At 41.1% G+C, this 22,115-nt stretch overlaps 1 protein-coding gene across 1 annotated transcript in view; it reads right to left on the minus strand.

Annotated features, from left to right (window-relative positions):
* Positions 1 to 22,115, minus strand: part of fat1a (FAT atypical cadherin 1a) — a 75,439-nt gene that overhangs the window by 47,664 nt on the left and 5,660 nt on the right. The window contains exon 3 of the mRNA XM_054603607.1: positions 9,786 to 10,100. Within this exon, the coding sequence (XP_054459582.1) occupies positions 9,786 to 10,100 (315 nt within the window). The remainder of the gene's footprint in view (positions 1 to 9,785; positions 10,101 to 22,115) is intronic.

Raw genomic sequence — 22,115 nt, forward strand, 5'->3', positions numbered from 1 at the left:
CACATCAAAACCGACCACGCCGACTAATTATTCATGTGCTTTAGCAGCGCTGCAGCTGATGGACGATAATGTTTTTTAAGCTCCCCTGTGTGCCGTGTTAGGTAACTCCCCTCTTTGTACATGTATTATAGAGCAGAATACAGATGACGGCATTAACCACACCGAGTCTAAGTCTCTGATTTATAATTCCTCTGCAAATCGACTCGCCTAGTCAGAGCTGGGCTAGGTATCATAACAGATACGGTGTAAACTTTATACTCTGAGTACGGCGGTAACAGCACAGCACTGAAACAAACCGATCACAGAACGCCTGTTTAACAGTAATCCCAAACACATTTCTGGAGAATAGAAATTTGGTTTTAGTTCTGCGAAACACTGCACAGAGGTCCTATTTCACAAACATCATTAAAACCACGATGCTGCATGAACAGCAGGCGCACAGGAAGATGAGGTAATGGCACAGGTAGCACATCACTGGATGCCTTTTTGTTTATGGGTATAAGCGCTTTTTTTGGAAAACTGTGAATGTTTTTTGGTTCAGTGTGTTATTGCACATTGTTCTCCACCTGACACAAATTTGCATTGCTACCTCCAGCTGGAAAATAGGGATGGGGAATTTGGAGAGAGTGCACTGGCAAGAAAGGCAGTAAAACTATACTAAATCAATAAAATGTGAATAGTTATTTGGTCCTTTTTAGTTCACTTGCTGGAGTAAACAAGAGCTGAAGTAGAGCTCCGGTGACGAGCACGCTCAGATCTCACTTACACAACCCGCTGAAAATTCCAATTGTCCAGAGACGCAATACAATTGGCAAAGAGTCATAAATATCAAACGGATTTTATAAATATGGGACTCCTTCCAGATACGGTTGTGCTTTTCAGCAACAGCGGGGTGCCGAACTTCTCACAGCAGGGCGGCAACACTCTCTGCCAAAACTGTGTATTCTTTGTACACGTCTCACATGCAACAGACAATCGGTCATGTAGTGAACATCTGCCCTTTAATCCTATGGTCACAGGTTCCTTTTTTTCAATCGCATGAAGTGTGTTCCACAGGTGGACTGAGTAGTCTGATGCTGCAACCAATGGATATTTTAATAATTATGATTATACAATTATTTTCTCAATTAACAGATTAATTGTTTGGTCTGTGAAATTCCAGATAATTGCTAAATATGTCCTTAAAACCCATTTGTTCAGTTTGATATCACGTTAGACAAAAAAATCAGCTTCTTGAATTGGAGAATCTGGAACTAGGTACTGTTTTGCGTTTTCCCCGGTAAGATGCCTTTAATCTTTAAATGAATCAATTCTCCAAGTTGTTGTAGATTCTTTTTCTGTCATTAAATCCTTAGCTGTTTCAGCCCTGTTAAAGTCCGTCTAGCGGTTTTGTGGCATGGCTTGTTTGAAACACACAAATTGTTACTGCTCTTTCATATTTTTTAAGTTAAAGTATTCTAGAATTTTGATGGAGCATGAAACCAGCATCCACTTCAAGATGTGGGGAATAATGATGTCAGGGAGTAGAATAAAAACATCTAAAATGTAAAAAAAACTAAAAATCATCCATTGCAGATGAGTAAAGCTATTTTGAGTTTGTGTTGTGGCTTAAAACTGCTTTTGTTTGTTTCTGCTCCACTTTTGTCTGACATGCTGCCAGCTCGCTGCCAGATCTCTGACCACAGTACTTGTCTCCCACTTCTAATATCTAAGCGATGATCTCACTTTTTCAAAACAACTTGATTCCAGAAAAAAATAAAAAATACAAATCTATTTTAACTCATCCCGCAATTGTTGTCCAATCATTGTAAATCGACACGCTCACCAGGAATCGTCCATTTGTGTAGGACCAACGGGCGCCAGTAAAAGGTGCATACCTCTCTATCTCTACCTTAAGGTTAAGGGACTGTAAAATGATTGCTTGGTAAGCCCCGGCTCGCCAAAGAAGTCTGCACTTCCAACCCCGCAGCCCCTTTGTCACAACAAACACACACAAAAGCCGTCCTCAGGCGTGGACTGAGCCGGGCCGACAGTAATTACAGCCATGCTGTTTTGAGAGGGGGAGAAAAACAACAGCAGAGCAGCGGTGGCACTCTCAACCATGTCCTTGAGCGCTACAACCGCTGCTCCAAAATGAAGGCCTGGAGGGAGTTAAGGAGTCCAGGACATTGTTGGGCCGGTTTTCATACCCGGGAATTGCTGCTGTGATTAGCAGTCTCTTCGGCGTGACACGCATATCTATGTGACACACTTTTAACTCCAGACAAACGTGGAATGTGCAGGGTGTCTGGACTTGTCGTGCAAAGTTCTCAGGCCCTTGAGATATTTAGTTTTGTTACGCTCCCGCTATGAATATTCATTATTTTCAAATGCTCGCTATTTCTCTCTAGCGCAGGGAAAAAAACTGAACAAAGGCTGCAAAGTTTCTTATCCTGAAACCCCAACGTCCAACCCCAGACTGCTATATCAATACACGCAGCTTCATTTTGAGTTAAGTGTCTGCCACGCTGGACTAGAACAACACAGAGAAAAGTATCCGCTTTCACCGCTCGTGATGCCATCCAAACTCTCGAATGAAAACTGTGGGAGACCGACATCCAAAGGACTGTGGGAGTTTAAGAAGGGACTGGTACATTAAAGGAGGAGCTGTTTGTCGCTGCTTTCTTCATAACCCGAGTCTGTAAAAAACGCTGCTGAACAAGAGCTACTGACTTTCTTACTGTGTAGGAATACTTGGCATGCCGTTCAAAAGGCCCTGTGGTCCAGCTAAACGTCCAGGAACACACAGAGGTTGACGAATGGGCCCGAAGAGTGGCCATGTCGGGTAGTATAAACACATCGATGCATACATATGGTCTTTGTGGAAATGAGTAAAAAAGGCCTTTAGTGGGGGGGGAAGCATTATTTGCATTAGGATTGAGATATCTCAGCACCTCACAGCTGCGAGGCTTATTTGTAATCTGAATAGAAAAGCACGTCATGGAAGGCTTTGGCTCTGTGGGGGATTCGGGTTCCCAAGTGCTGGTGGAAGTTGAGTGTTATGGGGGAGTTGTGCAAATGGATGGGATGCACGGATGCAGTGCAGCGGCGCAGGTACCATTAAGGTTACCGGTAGTCTCGACCTTTGTCCGTTCTGATATGCACACGTGAAATCTGGGTGGTATTAGAGACAAGGCATCACAGATAACAGTTTCAGGAAGAGACTGTGTGGGAGATATTTGGTTTCGATACGTATTTTTGCATATCTATATACGTTAAATGACTATCCTTTCTCTCCCTCGTAGACCTCGCGGATTTAACATTGGTCTCTTCCATTTTCATCCGCCGAATTCACATGTAAAACCACATGAGCTTTGACGTTGCGGTCATGGCGTGAGAATAAATCTGCAAGGCCGATAAGACGATTGACCGTTTGTCAATCAAATGCTCGCTGATGAGCGCGAAATTGTGAGAAGTTGAGCTAGGGAGCTCTAGAGGGGCAGATATTTAATACAAAATGGAATCCTTAGCAAACCACATGTGTAAAATGTCCATAACGCGATGAAGTTCTTTAGCAGATGTCTGTGGCTATCTGCGTTCATACATTAATGCCCAACTACCATTGAAATATGTTTACTTGTATTTTGTCTGTTGGTCAAACGAGCTTCAAAAACATGAATGTATGGCAAAGTGAATCTGCTCAATTCTTTCACGCTGAGTTGAACTCTGGTCGACTGTGACCCACAAATGTGTGCATTTAAACAATAGCTATGTGTCTTGGCAGTGCTGACCTTTGGGGGAACGGCGAGCACGGGAATCCAAAATGGAGGATGTTATTGGAGATAATTGGCTGTGTTGCACCGTTAACATATATTTAACCTCCTCTGTTGGAAGTATGGACCACTCCACAAAAGAGTGATGGTTTGAAGACAGAGAGTCAATGGTATAAATACGTGTCTTTAATTACCTGTGTGGACGTATTGTCCCGTCAGAGAAGGCTTAACACTCTTTGTTGAATGAAAAGATGTTTAAACCCCAAAAACAAAACGCCCCGGGGGGGGGGTTAAACTGCATTCTAGAGAAAATACAAAGAAGCTTGGAGAGTTATTGTGACCAACTAATACTAGTTTGTTCCTGGCTGGTTACAGCTACAGCAGGTCACCAACGAGCCTTTGAATGGTCACCGAACACCTAGAACCAAATATTTTAAAGAGGAAGCACAAATGATATTCCCCGTGCCGACTCATGGTTTGACTAGGCCCATACAAGGTATCACGTAGGGTTAGGGTTACACTTTCCACTGTATAGTCAAATGTGTTGCCGTCTACACATTGGCACACACAGTTTTTCAATAGACCACTGTAAAACCCACGCAGGTTTGCCATCGACAAATAAATGTGTCTTTCAGAATACCGACAAATCAACAAATCAAAAGGCTTATTAAAAGGTGTCACTTGATCTGAGTTGATGTCACAAATGGTCGTCCTAGTTATTGGGCTTCATTTTACACAGAAAGAATAAGCCTAGTGGGTCGGGTGTTGTTTCTTTCTTGCTTTGAGGTCATGGGGTCACCCTGCACATAATGGTTTGGCTTCACTTAGTCCTCCTGTGGTGCTTTTAGAAAGGTGAGATGTGAGTAAATGTTGAATTATCCTTTATGTAGGAAATTCAGGAAAGTCTTGTGAAAAAAACTATGTGAGGTAATTTTCTTCCATTGAATTTTCAAGCTTATTGTTCATAGAAATCAGTCATGATACGATGAAAACAAGGACAACACGTGGCATACTTCTGTTGTTTTGCTTTTAAAAAGGAGACTAAATGGCTTTTTAGTTTTGATATCATGCCGTATCATTGGATGTGTCTCAAAGACACTGTGGTTAAAACTGAACCTTAAGCCAGCTAAGCTACCGTGACCACTCTTTGAAGTTTTAGGAGCACAATCAGCAATTTTTCATTTCCATTTCATTTTTTTCCTCTTCGCACAGCCTCTTGAGAGCTGTAACAATTGTTTGGCCCCCCGCAATTACCGGAAAACACCAGGAAGTTGTTGGAGGTATCCATTTCCTATCTCACTTCCCCTGATAGTTTGTGGGGGCTTTGGTAAACCACTGATAACACCAGTGTGTGTGTGTGTGTGTGTGTGTGTGTGTGTGTGTGTGTTTTCTCCCTCAAACAGAGGAGGCGTTACTGAAAGTTGATATGAGCGCCACAAAAAAGTGGATGATTCGCAGCTCCAGTCCCGGCGGATGTTTTCCCTTACCTTTTTCATTCAACCCTGGGGATGACAAATACACATAGAACCTGTCCAAAGGTATCCAAGCTTGCCAAAGCATTACCCAAGGCACTCCTTTTCAATTGATGACATTGAGTTAGTGGCTGCGGGCGAAGGAAAAAAAAGGATGGGCCAGAATTGTTCAATGTGACTGTAAGAATTTTTTCTTTTTAACCACTGGAATGGAGTCTGCCATTACAGGGGCAGACACATTCAGGTATAGACAGCCGTCTCCTATTAAAGGCATGCTGTGGTCCGCTAGACCTACATCATTGTCTGGTGATGAATACAGATAGGCGCCATCATTACAGGGTGGAGTTTTCAGCAGGCTTTAGGTGCTCTAAGTACAACTCTCATATGGCGGGTCACAACAGACAATTGCTACTACGTTCTGAAGAGTCAATGGACAACACTGGGATAATTAGAGAGGGCCTTAGAAAAGGACTGATACAATACAGAGAAAGAAAAAAAAAATCGGCACAAAGGGAAGTAGAGTAATGAGCATTGGGCAAGATAAGATAGTTATCGCAGTGATCTTTGCTCTTGCTCTCTCCCTCGTTAGCTCGGGTATTAAAAAAAACTTCCTGTGTGTGTGTGTGTGTGTCTGTGTGTGTGTGTGTGTGTGTGTGTGTGTGTGTGTGTGTGTGTGTGTGTGTGTGTGTGTGTGTGTGTGTGTGTGTGTTCTGTGTGTGTTCTACTTTGTTCTGCTTGGTTGCCCTTTTTCCGAACACATGCGTGCTCCGGCATTAAGAGCGCTGTTCAAAGTCCAGGAAGTCAAAGCACGGTAACAGCAATTCAGAGAAGAGAGAGAGAGATAGAGAGAGATAGAGAGAGAGTGATTCACCAGGTAATGAACGCTGCTCGCTCTTCCACAGAAGAGGTGGGCAACTCGTGTCAGCAACCTCAGATGAACCAGCGCGGAGCTATGACGACTCCTCTAGTTTTAATCCCATATATATATATATATATATATATATATATATATATATATATATATATATATATATATATATATATATGGATTAAAACTAGACGAGTCGTGCACATGTGGACGAACCATCGTCGTTCTAATTCGACACGATTATCTCTCTCTGCCCGACGCAGCACATATCCTGTTGTGGTTTTGCCGACAACAAGCCTGCGAGTCTTTACCCAGGGAATTTTTTAATTCCCATCAGCCGTCAAATCAAGGCTCGGGAGCGTAGAACGAGTGTGGTCGAGTCTGTGGGTGGGATGAGATCAGTGCCATCAGACAACAGAGCACTTGTTCGCCTTTTAAAAAAAAAAAAAAAAAAAAAAAAAAGTTCAGACCCCAAACATCGTTATTCAAATTCACTGATCCCACACTGATTTACAGCACCATCATTCATATCCAGCTGACTGGCACAATTTTTCTTTTTTCAACCCCACACGGCTCTGCCTCCCGCCCCCCTCTGTTCTATCTCCCCCCCCATCAAGAGCAAGGCTATATCAAACCGTTGAGTTCTGAAGCTCTCGTTGGGGTTTGCGATAGCGTCTGCGAGAGAGAGAGAGGAGAGCTGGCCTTGCACTCTAATGACAAACTGAAGTCAGAGAACAGCCAAATCAGCGGGACTTGTTTACTTGGCAGAAATAAAATAGTCCTAAGCTTTTCATCCTGGGCTTTACTGAGCCAATGTGGGTCTGTGCGGGAAGAAGAAGAAGAAAAAAAATAAAAAAAGAAGGGCAACCGACGCCACCCAAGGCGTCAAGCGAAGTCTTCCGTATGTGTTTTGAACTTTGACAGGCTGTTTGGAGAGCTGAGCGCGGCTGTAGCCCCGTGATAGAAGGCTAGCAAGTTAGCTTGGAACACATGCACGTTTCCCAAAAAGAAACCCACACACAAAACACAGGCCTTAGCGTCTTTTCCTCTTTCCCGACCCCTTCGTAGAGCTTTGTAGATACGCCAAGGGCCTTTGCTCCCAATGCAATTTTAGAACATGTAATTACAGAGAGTCGCATGTTGTAAATTTAAACATTTTTCAAAAACCTGTAATATGCGGCGAGAACGCCATATTGAGTTGATAATGTGGAGAGATATCAGGCTTATTTCCCCGTCTCGTTTAACACCACAGATAATAAAAAATAAAATGTAATCTGTAATCGCCCTGCTGGAGACGTTCAATCCAAATAGTTCCAAACTAGTTTAAAACATGTTGCTGTCGTTTTTTAACTGGCACTGTGCATAAATCACTGTCTTCTTAAAAGAGGCAGCTACACATGGATCTTGTTCTGGCTTGTTGTTGTTTTTTTTTTCTCCCGACCTGCCTACCTCCAGTCTCTGCTGCATAGCTTCAAAAGCAAAGAAAGGAAAAAAAAAATGAAAGAAAATCACAGCAGCAGAGCAGTGATTTCATATTTAAAGTTTTCTTTGTCCAAACCTACTCTTTGTTGAATCTGACGGGGGGCTCTGGTGTCCTACTGATAAAAGTTTTATCACTCTTTGATATGCATGAATGGCTCATATCTTTATGCTTCAGTGAGAGCTCTTTTGACATTTAAAAAAAATAAAAATAACATGTAACAAATATAATTCTACTGTTTAGAGTCCCTGCCCACGGTGGACTTGACCTTAAGCTTTATAAATACTCTGTAATCCTACAAGTGGGAAATAGTTTCAGATATTTATATAGTTTTATTTGCTCAATAGGTAATGCAATGTATGTTTACTGTGGGATTCGACCAACAATCTAGTAAACAACACTGAATAGGACTTGATGAAGCAATCTAATAATAATATAATCAAAGAATATTTGACAAAGAATTCTTCAGTTTCTGTGGTAAAAAAAAGAGATTTAAATTCAGTCTCCTTCGGCAAAAAGAAACACCACAAAGCAAAGCCATTTAGATCGAGATCAGCTGCTTCAGTGTTAACATTCCATTCCAGTTTTGGTCCAAAGAAGGGAACAAAAAAATAAAAAAGCACAGAAGATATCAGGAAGACGCATGATTGCAAAGATATTTTCTTCACACCTCAAGGTCTGCCTACGTTGTTTAAACAGCGTTATGTATGACTGCTTTGTCAGAAGATAAATATTCGATTTCACACCGCTTTCATTTTCCAGCCTCCCACAGTTCTTCTCATCGGCGTATGTAAGCTAATCTTGTCATGCGTTGAGATAAAAAAAAACCCAACCGTATATGTGCATACCTAAGGTTTCCCCTTTTCTTCCATTATCATTTGTTTTTTTTCCTCTTTCTTTTCCTGTCCAGTGGGGAGTGCCCGGCGTTACTGTGAGGCTTGTTTGGGAGGCGTGCTACATGATGAATCCTTATTTGGTCAGAAAAATTCACATTGCCACTTCCAACAAAAATAACTCCCGGTTTGTTGACGTGACAACCTTGGGAAACAGGACCACACACACGTCAGTGAGGCCGGACCAGAGCAACCGCTCCACTGACCATTCCTCATTTACGTTTTATGATCACTTGCATTCAGGGCAATAAAACACCTGTTTGTAAAAAAAAAATCAGTTTATAATGGGCACTTTACAGAGACGTAGAAAGTTTATCCATCTCTTATTGCTACTGTGATCTATTTGATTTCAATTTAAACTAACTGATGACTAACTGTCCTTGTTTATTTTATATTCTTATAATGGCAAAGATCAACTATTGGCTCTGAGTGGGTCTACGCACACGTGTAAAAAACATTCTTCAATGGAATCAAACTTAACTATTGAGTTCAGTATAACAGGACTGTATCTGCTCATTTACAGAGAGTCTCTGAATGTACATGGAGCTTCACTTGGTACCTATTACAAGCTTTTCTCTCTGCTTTCCAACCAAACATAGCTGCTCCTGCAACTTTAAAAGGAGCCCGATGAAATATTAATCATCACACCATTTGCAGAGCACCATATGAGAACACACTTTAGAGTGTTAGAGTGGAAAAAGCCCCTGTAGGCTCAACCCACTCCGGTCCTGGGTTAGAATACGGTGTTCACACTGCTCTTCCTTTTTCACAAGAACGGAAACAGGAACCTCACAGCGGCAGCATGTCCGCCGTGCACTACAGCGTATCTCAGAACCCCGGGTCTCAAAGGATAATTGAATATGCAGCACAAATCTTTATACAGTCTGTTTGCCACATTCATGACCTTTAAATAGTCGATAGCTTTAGATGAGGCAAATACATTTGGCATTTCACGCTAAATGTCTGTTTATGTATCTATCAGTCAGGATATGCCAATTGATCCCTGCTTTCTCTTTTTTAATGATGTGACCATGGCGATGTGAGACGGTTTGAACAAGCTATTGTTTTTAACATTTAATCATTTAGACGTTGGTTCGATGAACTGTTCGGTGTAAATAGTTCTCTTTAAACGCTTTATCCCATGAGCGGATTTCTCTGCAGGTTCTTTAAAGTTTATTTCTCAAGCGAGCGGCCAAATTCGAGGTTTTCAATTTTCTTCAAATTCAATGCCGAGTCATGATTCAGAGAGGGGACTTCCTGCTCTGAGGAGGCAATTTACAGTGTCATCAATATCCATCATCGCAGTAGCAGCGATCTTACCTGTCCTGGCGTTGACGGCGAAGAAGCCCTGGGGATTTCCGCTGGTGATCCTGTAGGCGAGTTTATCACTGGCCTTGGCGTCCGGATCGACCGCGTTAATCTGGATGATCGACACGTCTTTGGGGGAGTTCTCCACGACGGAGGGGTAGTAGACGGGCTCCGAGGTCTGCGGCGCGTTGTCGTTGACGTCCTGCACCAGGACGAAGACCTCGACGAAGGAGGAGAGCGGCACCACGCCGCGGTCCATCGCGTAGACCGTGAGCCAGTAGTGAGGCGTCGTCTCGTGATCCAGCAGCTCTTGCGTTCGGATAACGCCTGAGAGATTTGGAAAGACAAAAAAAGAAAGTCGTTAGTTTGCGTTAATGTAATGGGGCGTCACATTCTGCACTATCGCTGATCTCTGACATCGATTCTATCAATCAAGAGACAGGCGGATATTGGGGTTGGTTGAAGGCGCCTTCACTGAAACATGTCAAGGTGGTAAATTAACAACAGCCAGTCACTGCTCTGTTTACATTCACTGGCAGGGATTTTTTTTTTTTTTTTTTTTTTAACTGCCATGTGGGGGCTGTAGCCTTCAGCTGAGCAAACAACAGAGCTTTCAGAGGCCTGTGAGTTGTATAAGTTGACAATGGTTAAGTGTAGGAGTGGAGGATGGGCGGGTTTGGCAGTCGGAAAGAACTAATGGGGATACCATGAGGCTGATTTGGAGTTTGAAATAGTCTGAAGGCAGTTGCGGTTGAATAGCACAAAGATGTTTTGGGTAAATATGTCCTCATGCACTTGGGGCAAAAGACTAGAGGTCTAAGTTATGTGTCAACAAGGTTCATTTTAATGTCATTAAAATACTTTGTAATTAGTTTTCTGTAAAAACGATGCAGTTCTACATGCTCGACCTGTAAATGTAACTTCTGCCGACCCTAGTTTCGGCTGTTTGATTGGCTGAAACTGCCAAACGCTGGGAATGTCCTTTCCGATTCTTTCTGAGGGAAAAGCTAAGTTCGCAGGAGCAAATTTGCTTTAGTGCTTTTCCTCCCCACCCGAGCCCACTTACAGGTACTCATCAGGTGCTCAGTAGGTACATTTTGAACTGTAGGATGGGGATAAGTGTGTGTGTTTGAGTGTGAGTGTGTAAGTTTCCATGTGTGTGTGTTTAAAAAGGGTTTGAGGGAGAGGGGTGTGTTCACATGCCTATGTGTTAGTTTGCTTGTGACAAAGAGTTACTTGATGTGTTTACCTTAACACTAATATTTCAATTCTAACCAGAATAAGTTTTCTGTTTGCATTCAGAGCGCAAAAATAAATCCACAATGCGAAATAGATGCAGAGCAATGTGACTGTCAAAGAAAACTGTGAGTCACGTGGTGCCACAATAGAGCAGTCACAAGTGATTGCAGCGGATTACCAAAACTTCTAAACGGATAACTATTTTACATACTTTTTTGTTTGTTAGAATAAATGAGGACAGAAAGCAAAATCTCCAGAGGGCACAAACTGGAAGAAAAAAAACCAAGCAGCTGATAATGAAACAACACAAAATCATGTGGACGACTAGCAGATGTGAGGCCCCATTATTTCAACCAGCTCTAAATATAAAGGCGACATAAACAGAAATATCTCCCCGACAATAGAAACCCTGTCACCCTTTAGAATAACAACTATGTCCATGTTCGTGTTATACGCCATACCTCTATAACCTTTACAAGTGCAACGGAAATTAATAGCTGTATTTTTTTATTTTTTTTATCATATCTTAAACTAATAAAGGTGACTCATGGTATAGGCACACCCGTATCATTACCGGGCGTGGGTGTTTAATCTGTAACACGCACTTACCGGTGGCCTAGATAAGGGAGCCATAAAAATAAGGACACCTTTGAAAAGGTTCCAATAGTTTACAGAGATTGTCTCTCTTACTGCTGCTGCTGCCTTTGTTCACTCGCTGAAACATGATGCGGTGTAACTGCTAGCAGCCAAACCTCATGCCTCTGGTGAAGGCAGATTTCTCCGAAAAGTATAAACACTCACAAAAAATTCTCAAATCTCAAATCGGGGGGGAGTTCGGCTGTACAGCTCATTTATTCTCTCCCACTGCTTCACTCAAGCGTCCGTGCATTTTCGGACCGGGATCCACTCGCCTGTCATTAGTCACCATTATAGCACTCCTTAAAGTGAGCTTAAGGCATGCATAAGAAGGGGTAGTCAGGCAAGGGGAAATAGGTAGATCCTGAATGTTCCCTAAAAAACAACATCGCCGTGAGAGTTTATCTCGAATGCTAATGAGACGGCTGTGCATAATCAAACCAATGTTTTAAAGCTGACGATAGACACGGAGAGAAACACGGGCAAACATTTGGAGGAAGTCATAAAATAAGATTATCAGATATAACTTAAGTAATTTGATCGCAATCATTACCAAATAAAAAAAAGCACTTTATTGACTAATTTATGACCTTATTGAATCTGACATCTTGGGAGTGGATCCCTACTGGAAGGAAACATGTCGCAGCAAATTAGGTAAAAATGTTGGACATAAATAAGCAATGCAGATGCTTATGTGAGGCGTACCGAGCATATAACACAACAGTGTAGGAGGACGCGTGTTTCCGACACTCGTAGAGAGGGAATTCGTTAAAAAGGGGCCTTCAAAATAAGGAAAGGTTAAAGATGATAATGAGGGTGTAATTAGTTAGAGGAGTTTGGTCTGAGGAGAGGAGGAGAGGAGGAGGTCATGTGTGCATTTTCACACGTTTTAATACGACTAAGTAGAGGAGAGACGAACAGAGGAAGTGTAAGGTGTATTTTATGCCTGTGCCAAAGAGATGCCCATGCTTGAATGCTCGTGTGTCTGACTGGCAGAAACCAGCCTAGCGGAACAATTCCACTTCCTCCAGGGTCATGCTTTTAGCTCGCTGTTCTACGCCCTGTTTCTGTCAAGCCTACACCAGATAACTTCATATGTTACATTTTAAAAAGAAAATTGCCACATGAATACCACTGCAGCTGCAAGAGGAACGCTACTGTCCACACGTTGGCCTTTTCAAACTAAATGTCAATGCCAACTTGCACACTTTTTTTTTTTTTGTTGGGTATATTTATCTCTGAAGAGACTCAAAAATGGAACAACTTAACCATAAATGTCGGAGAAAAGAAACGGCACAAAGTATGAAAAGCTATCTGCCACGGCCGTTGGCTGGCTGGTTACAAACAAAGCACATGAAAGTTGAATCTGAAGAATGTTGTTGCCACACCCATTCCATATACCTAGCCTACCCGCTAAGGCAGAAGCAAAACCTGCCCTTAGGCCACAAGAAGAAGAAGAAGAAAAAAAAAACAGACTGTGCAACAGCGTCTGCCAGATTTGCTTTCCGCTTCTTTTTCTTCTTCCCTTTGCTCTTTTCTTTTCCCCTTTGGCTTTGTTCTTCAAAGTGTGGTGGAGCCTTCAGACAGCCGAAGGATTTCAAATTATCAAAACCACCAGGTATTATACGTATGAGTGTACTTAGATCAACGTCCTGTGCAGATACACAATGAGTTTATTCAGTAGCGACTTCCAGTCACAGCGAAGCCACGGTTTGACGAGGGTGAAATTTGCTTTTGAAAAGCTGCCTGAAAGTGTTCCCTGCCCGTCACAAGTTCTCTCATGAAACTAAACTGAAGCGCTTAATAAAGTATATGCTGTCAATACAATGTTAAGACGCACAAAATCCAGCTTGTTGCCCGTGCTGATTTTAAAACAGATGCCTTTTACGCTTGAAACTTTCACTCAAAATGTTCAACGAACTCCTTGACTTCCTTTTTTCATTCTGCCGTTGAAAAATTGGGTCTTGCTTTGAACTACCTCCGGTGATTCCGCTCACCCCTTCCCCACATTCCTCAGCCTTCTCAGGCCTCTCGCTCACATGCTTACATAAACTTTCTCAGTGCTTTCTCTCTCTCTCCCCCCCCCTTCTCTTTCCACAACGCCGGCAAAATGCTTCAAATTCCACTATCACGCCGTAGATCCTAGTGTAATAGAATGAGTCCCAAGCTAAGCTTTCTGTTACCCGGCAACTAAACACATCACATCATCCCAAAAGTTCCCAGACATCTGTGGCCAAGATCTGTGTCTCAAAGACACCAAGCCTGATGGAATTTGTGCCTGAAACCTTTTAAATTCAGAGATCTAGAATATCGTCCGAGGCACAAATTAGTTTTGTTGTTGTACATTCAGAGCGTTTGCCTGAAGCATTGATTTCATAATGTCAATATAATATGTGCAGTATATTGAGGGGGTTGTTAGTCAAAAGTTAAAAAAGGCTAGACACTGTTATAATAAAAAACATTGTGTGCAGAGGGTCGCACTGGCTAATTGTAAATCAATTATTAAGTTTGTGTGTTATGGTTTTCAGGGTTCTTAGTAGCCACTAGAAATAAGGATTGATGGAGTTTGTAGTATTCATGTAGTTTAGCGTGAGCGGGAAATAATTGATTATTCTAACTAAGCTTATGTTAAGAGTTTTGTTATTTGAGGTATTGAGTTGCATTTGTGAAATAACGGTGAAACAAATGTACATTACTATTAAGATTTATTTTAATTAATTGCATATTAGCAAGCTAACGTTTTTATTTAACTCAGTTGGCTATAACACTTGGCAGTTGGTGGGTTGGTGGGTGTCAAACTTTCGCAAGAACTAATCTCTATGTTAGAACTACTTTGTGTAGTGCAACCCAATTAAATGTATCAATGTGTAGTAAACCTAAGTTATAACTAAGCTTGAACTGAGCTCATTATTTCGGCAATATGTTTTTATTTTTCCTTCAAGTTCATATTGGAATTCGATTTTTTAATAGTCTGAAGTGATCATGGTCAGAAATCTGTGTTGTGACAAATTAATTTAACACCCGCATGCATAAAATACTGAACCTGTATTATGAACAGGCTTGCAGTAAGCGCCCTAGCCTTCTGACTGGCTTTTATTCCTCTGTTTTGTTTCAAGGTTACACAGGGGTCATAATACATTAGGTTAGGTCTCGGAGATAATGATAATGGTGATACAGTGTCACAAAGACCATCTTATCTCCTTCAATATCCCGGACTATTGAACCCGTGAGCCATTTCCACTTCATGCATCATTGTGCACGCTGTGTAATGTCAGTGCCGGTGGAGAAATAGCTGTCAACAGCTGGCTAAAGGGAACATGGCTCCTAATAGGGCTGCGGCCATTTGTAGAAGCAATCAACGTAGATTACAAAAATACGTCGATATATTGGATGTCCGCTGGCGCATGGCAAGCATGGATTTCCTCGACCAAGGCACTTAAAGTAGATATTTCAAAATATGCTCCATGTTAAAAGGCATTCTGCACCGCTGCTGTTATAATGATGTAACGTTACACCGTGCGTCATCTCACGTATTTACTTTAATGTAATGTAACTTAGAGAAAGAAAGTTTCAACTACGATACGTTACATACTGTTGTTGCAATCTGTTCATTGTTTCAATTATTTCCCTTTCTCCACACTGATGCAAATATGCATTTCCCAGTGATGGAATAAATCCATATCATAACCAATATTTTAAGTATCAAGGCAAGAACTTAAGTAAAATATTGATTCTCCAGGTCAGGGAAATGGTTGTCACAGCATTCCTTTTGAATTTGAGTAGTAAGTATTTCTCTGATCAGGCATCTGAAAAATATGGTCTATTATTTTGTTATATTTGTTTGTTTTTGAAAGAAGATGGTAGAATTAAATATTAATTAGACAAGTTTTTTACATTTATTTTGGGTAAATTAATTTGTTAATTGTTATATTAATCTGGAATGTCTTTCAAATAATCACTAAATAAATCATTAGTTTAATCAACTAATTGAAAAAATAATGGTTACATTAATTAAGTAAGACGAGCTCTATCGTTTCACAACACACTGATGTCTCTGTAATCCTATAGGTTTTTTTTTTTTTTTACAGCCACTACCAATGAGTTCAGAATTTCTTTGGCCATAATGTAAAAGGCAAAGACTAGAACGGCAAAACCAATTTGACTTTTCAATATTGCCACACAGACGTTTCGGACAAGTCGCCCTTCTGTATAATGTGAAGGGCATAATGTAAAAGGGAGTCGAAAGAAAACATGGGATTCATTTATTTGTGCACTGACTGCGACCGTTGCAAAGAGATCTTTTGATACACTTGTTACATGTCTGTGATGCATGTCTGAATGGGTTTTTCTTTCCTCGTTTAAAAAAAAAAGAAGAAAAAATTGCCTATTAATTCCAGTTGAGATAGCTTTTTGGGACTTAGCCGACGACACAAAGCCTCCATTGTTACTGGGAACAGCGTTCTTTCAAAGGCCTTTCGAACAGGTCTCAGAGCAGTACTCCTTGATTCAATATCGCAGTATTATTTAGGAGCAGTTACTTTACCTCCGAGCCCAGAAGAGCTCTCTGTCTGCGCCTCTGGGAACAATGAGGGAGCACACAGGGCCCATCTTCATTCACCTCACGCCCCCTCGTATATTTTTCTATCTTCCTACACTATAGCTCTCTCTATATTCCCATTGTACACGGTAACCCCAGCTGGCCTAAGGAAGATGTAGACTTTGAACTCACAGCAAACAAGTTCCCGTTCACATGAGTGGCGATTCATGCTGATCATCTTCCCGGGTTCTACTGCCCTGACCAGGATGTGATCTCCTGCTGGCGTCCCATCCATGAAGCTAAGCCCAATCATCTTAGAACATGACTACAGATCAATAACTCTTGAACAGTCGCAAGTTTTAAAAAAAATAAAAAATAAATAAAACTATTATTAAATCTTAAAAAAGTAACTAGGGGAAACAGTTCACCTTGGTAAGGTAACAAAATATATCTACCAGCACCTGTGAAGCTTCTAATTAACTCAATATATATATATCTTGAGTCTCTCCTGGTTGCCTGGCAACCTCATGGTTACAACAGGCATCCAAGAAGCCCAGCCAAAAAAAAAACAATTACAGCACATACCTGCCCCGTAAAAACCACAACCTGACGTTTTTACACTTCACTTTTTTAAACAAAAAAGATATAATGTGATAAAAAAAACGAGGTTTAGAGTTGCTGGTAGGAGGTTTCTCCCTGTTTCAGCCTTCATGCTAAATTAAGATAACCTGCTGATGGTGGAAGCTTCATATTAATCTTTTAAACATGAAGGCGGTTTTGATCTTCTCATCTATTTCTTTGCAAGAAAATAAATAAGCACATCTTATCAAAATGTTGACGATTTCTTAAGAGCAAAGGCAAATTCACGGGGTTATATATTATGTTGTTGTCTCCACGTCCTAATGTAGATCTTTTGACACCCACTCCACTGCATTTATGGTCAGGGCTGTCACTTGCCAAGTACCAGACACCATGAAATCTGATCTAAATACTTGAAACAGTTGCTTAAATTTGAATAAAAAGATAAAAGCGTGTCAGTATCTCATACATCTCTGCCATAATTTAGCAGTGGGAGCCCCTGGCGAATACGCTCTCAGATGTGTCTGTGAGGAAGATGCTAATCTTTTGAAACTATCACTGCTGTTTGTGCTACATAATGCTGCACTGACGTTTATGGCAGTGGTTCCGTTTAACACCAGTGGCTTTATGTATTAAATAACAACAAACTAAAATGGTATAATGGGACCGTTTTTTTGAGCATTGTATTTAACTCGATTAAATAAGCAACTGTGAGTAACATTTTATGGAGTTCTGAATGTTCCTTAGAGCCCACTGAGAAAAACACTGCTTTAAAAGTGTGAAGTTGGCCATACTGTCCTAGGAGAGAGAGCAGGCCTTAAGATCTAATTCATGAGTGTTAGCATGACAAGAATTAACACATAATGAAGCACATCCTCTGCACAAGGCCGCCTCGAGTTCCTCTAAAAAGATTTAATGGACTGAGAGAGCGACATACTTTTTAAGCGGGGAAAGTGTGTTTTTCATTTAGCAACCTACAATCAACTTTGTCCCTCTGCACATTCCTGGTCCCGTCTCCACAGTAACAGCACTCAAGCAAAGACGATTTGGAATCATGTGCCACTTTGCAGTCCCCACTTTTATGTCGAACGCATCGGCACTCAATGGAAAACCGAGGACGGAGAGCAACAGCTCCCACTTTTAACAAACTACATGTGATGCCCAAAAAGAGAGACCGTGAATAAACACAAGCATGGGTCTTTTCATTATTGTTAAGAATCTGTATACTTCGACTGGATTTTTTTCTTCTTCTTCTGTGTAAATGGAAAACACACTAACAGGACTTTGTCATTATGCATGGAACAGTTTCATTTGCTTTAACAAAGAACGCATTTACAGCACAGGCTGCAAACAGCTTTCAAGTGAAAGGGCAATGCATATATTATCCAACAAGAAAGGGCAATGCATACATTATACAATCAGCATTCTGCATCTCATCTAGACCGAACACTCTCGGCTCTGGTCACCTTGTACACTGGAAGATTTCACGTCAAACTGAGACACAACACAGAAATAGCTCCATGCCATCACCTCCACGGGAAAAAACAGCCTTGAGATACTCTTTCCTGTGGAAGTGGAGGTGCACAAATTGATTGTCCTGCAGCCTTCTTTAGCTGATGTTCACTCAAGGATCGGTTGATATGGCATGAAGTGAAAATGTTCTTTTATATATCCAAATAGATCTAAGACGGAGTGATCAACACAGACACCTGTATACCTAATGTTCATGTACGTTAACAAAATTCAATATCTACAGAAGTAAGATAGAATGATATATTAATAAAGGTAATACATTGAAGTATAATACTCTATGTACCTTTACTCTTCCTTTATTTCCAATCAAGCAACGGCCATCATTCCTCCCTACCCCTCCCACTATGCAACCCATTTCCTATTACTGTTCCGGGGCTGATTTAATATCAGTGTTTGTCCACAGATATTATTAACTGTAGATTCATTGAGAGTAATGTGGCTCCCTTGCCAGATAGCGAGCCAAAGGACATCACTGTCCAGCGATCCTTCAAATCAAAACCTCAAGACATTTTTTAATCAACATCACTCCGTCCCGCAGACGGAGATGAAGTCGTGCAATAGTTCATCCAAACGAAAAACGGCTTCCTGTGAAGTTGGCTCTTTCCCTTTACCTTTGACTTTTCCATGTCCCTCCCTTTCGATCAATTATGGCTCAACATCTTGATTTGCACAATCTCCCTTAGTCATCCCAGCATCAGGAAATTATAATGAAAAGAGACTTAATTATTGGCAATAAAAAAAAAAGGCTTTTTTATCTTGTTGGTTGTTGTCTGATCTCTGAAGGTTTTTCAGGGTAAACCTGAGTCATGTGTACTTAAAGGAGTGGAGACTTAAGTTCATCATGATAAGAATTGTTTTATTGCTATTGTTTTACAACCACCACTGGAAGCTGGCAGTATTCATTCACCTCAAAAGTGCCGCAACTGTTGGCTAGTACTTGTACACTTTGTTTCTTTGAACGTTTTTCTACTGATCTTACCTTTTACAGAATATATGCAAAAGGGACATCTTAGTTGGCCCTGCACAAGGAGTTAAAACCCTCACTCCTGACCCACATACAGTATGATGTTCTCTTTTTGATTACTATTCAGCCATACTGTCAAGGAAATATCTGAAAAGCCTTTCTGAAAAGGAACTTCAGAAGCCATTTGCAAGACTCGCCTCTTCAGAATTGCCATGAGCCCTTGAAAATCCTTATCTGTTGACCTCTATGAGCTCAAACAAGTAAAACTGTAGCCAGCCACTTAGCTTACAAGCCCTGACAAGTAAGGTGTATGCTTCTTCCCCATCACAAAAGGATCGAGAAAAAAAAGCACACTGGTTGTTGGTGAGGAGACTCAAATGTCTCGCAAACTTTGAGATTGATATATATTTCTCAAAAATTGGTTGAATAAACCACAGGCTAAAAGCTAGTGCTGGACTTCAATGGAAATATTCAATAGCGAGATGTTTATCTTGCTTTTTTTTGTTTTTGCTGAATCTCCAAGCTGGTCAATATGTTAAAGGTGCAATATGAGATTTTTTGAGCATTTTGATTGTCTCTCTAGGGCTCTCAACATGGCAACGCTTAAGCTGGCCGCTCATGGCTAACGGCGCTAGCAGCACTAACAGTACAAAGTACAGCAAACGTGCTGGCGGAGCTACTATTTTGTGACGCCGCTAACTGCATTATTACATTACTCCAATTACTACATTACTCCACTATTTCTTTACAAAGAAAATAGTTGCTTGCTGCTATAGAAATGCTCTGAATGTTGTATATTGCTCCTTTAAACATAAGCACTTGGAAAGCTTTCAGTATGTCAAAGTTCTCTTTTGTTGCTCCAACTCTTTAGGTCCCCGTCAGTCAAAAAACACTTGACTATGAGCACGTTTTCCGATTAAAGCAAGGAATGGTAATTTTGGTCTACACCATGGGAAGGGGCCTGGAAAATAGCCTTGATAAGAGTAGGTTTAAATTAAGATGGCACCGAGCCAGTGACCACAGAGCTTTTAATAACACAGAGAATGTCTGGGCAAACAGTTGCCATGGACTCCCTGAGCAGTCCGAGAGAAAGGGGAACCATATCTGGAGAAGAAGCATGCATAAAAAGGGATTCTTTTACTTAAAATTGCAAATGAAAAGACAAGAACATTCAATTAACAGCAATAACGGATGCCACTTTTACATCTAATTGCTATATCTTACAAACAAATAACTTGTTTGCTCCTTGTGTGGTTTGGGAACGTCAGTCAAGTGGGTGGCAAGCCTATTCTTAAATACGAGCTTCGTTCAGATTTGTTAGATACACCTACTCTAGGAGCATCACTCACTGTCCTCTGGCATCAGCAACCACAGAGTGCAAAGTTTTCCACAGCAACACTTTGTAAGCCACAAAGTAGTATTGTTGTTACTGTGTTATTGTGGATGCGACTGTAGAGGAATAGCTAAGAGAAAAGAGATTTATGCTGTGGTGAAAGAACAAACAAAACACTACGACAAAGATAAAACCAGGCAACAAACTGATCCTTTACTCCTAACAAACACAACTGCATTAGTTTAGAATTACGAGCGGCAAGTGAAACAGGAAAAGACTTGAACAGTCTTCCCTCACTGCTTCCCACCCGAAAAAATTATTCCATGACTGAAGGTGTTTGGCTCCTGGCATTTCTCCTCCCACCGCTTTTTCATTTGTTTTCTAATTTTGAACCGTTTTTTAAAAACATTCTGGTTAAGATTCACAATGTGCAGCTGCAGCAGTGAATATATAGCGGGCTGTGCAGCCGCGCTTATATTTCCCTTTTCACACGCAAAATATTCTAAATGCATATGGTCGTACAAACCACACCCTTAGCCTAGTGAAATCATAGGAGGGGCATTACCACCTTGGCTGTATTTAGTTGTCTACTGACCTCAGATGTAATCCATAATAACAGGACCCAACCCGGGACAATCCTATCATTGCACCTCCTGATAATCACTTAATATGGGCCTCTGGGATTAAGTAGCAGATCAGACCGGGCTCCCTGAATCTACACCCTGCACAGGATTTAAAGTTAGACATGGACTAGTCGCTGGGCTGCGTGTGGCCCTTTCAAGACTCACGCTTTAGTACTGTATTCCATCTTACATCCGTAGTATTCCTTGCAAAACTTCCATTTCAGTAATTTTAGTACGTAAATAGGAGAAAATTGAACTTAAACAACATAGAACAGCACTTGTAATTCTTGCAACAAAGCATATACAGCCAGTCACTAGTTCAAGCTCGCAGCACGTCTATTCATGAAACTAAATCTTATTACAAATGAGAAATCAGCCCCTACCAGAGACACAATCACAAACACAGCCACAGCTGACGCACAGCCCTGGAGGACACATCCTTCATAAAGGCTCCTCTCCTCCTGCTAAATTTACCAGGCAGAAGAAAGTATTTCCCAACAGGGTCACCGAGGAGACTTCCAGTCAACTTAATGAATAATTCACATATATCTGATCGTTAATAAACATTGAACTAAAAATAAATAAAAGCCACTTTTGCAGCAGTTTAAGGCAGCAGCACACTAACACATTTCATTTCCATCTTTCATATGTTAGATATGAACCTTTGAGGTTACATGTGCCAAGAGAAATCAATGTATTATGCATTAAGTTCCACCGCCTCATTTAGACATTAAATATGTATAATGCAGAGAGAAATTTAATTTCAAATAAGGGAGGGGGGGGGGGGGAGTCACATAAAGCCACCCGAGAATGTGCTAATCAAGCTTCAAAAAGGAGGGCAGCTAGCCAAAGTCCAAAACAGGTGATTGTTAGGTTTTGGGTAGGAACTCTTGGAATT

The sequence above is a fragment of the Anoplopoma fimbria genome, chromosome 9 (assembly GCF_027596085.1).
Source record: "Anoplopoma fimbria isolate UVic2021 breed Golden Eagle Sablefish chromosome 9, Afim_UVic_2022, whole genome shotgun sequence".
Taxonomy (NCBI): Eukaryota; Metazoa; Chordata; class Actinopteri; order Perciformes; family Anoplopomatidae; genus Anoplopoma; species Anoplopoma fimbria.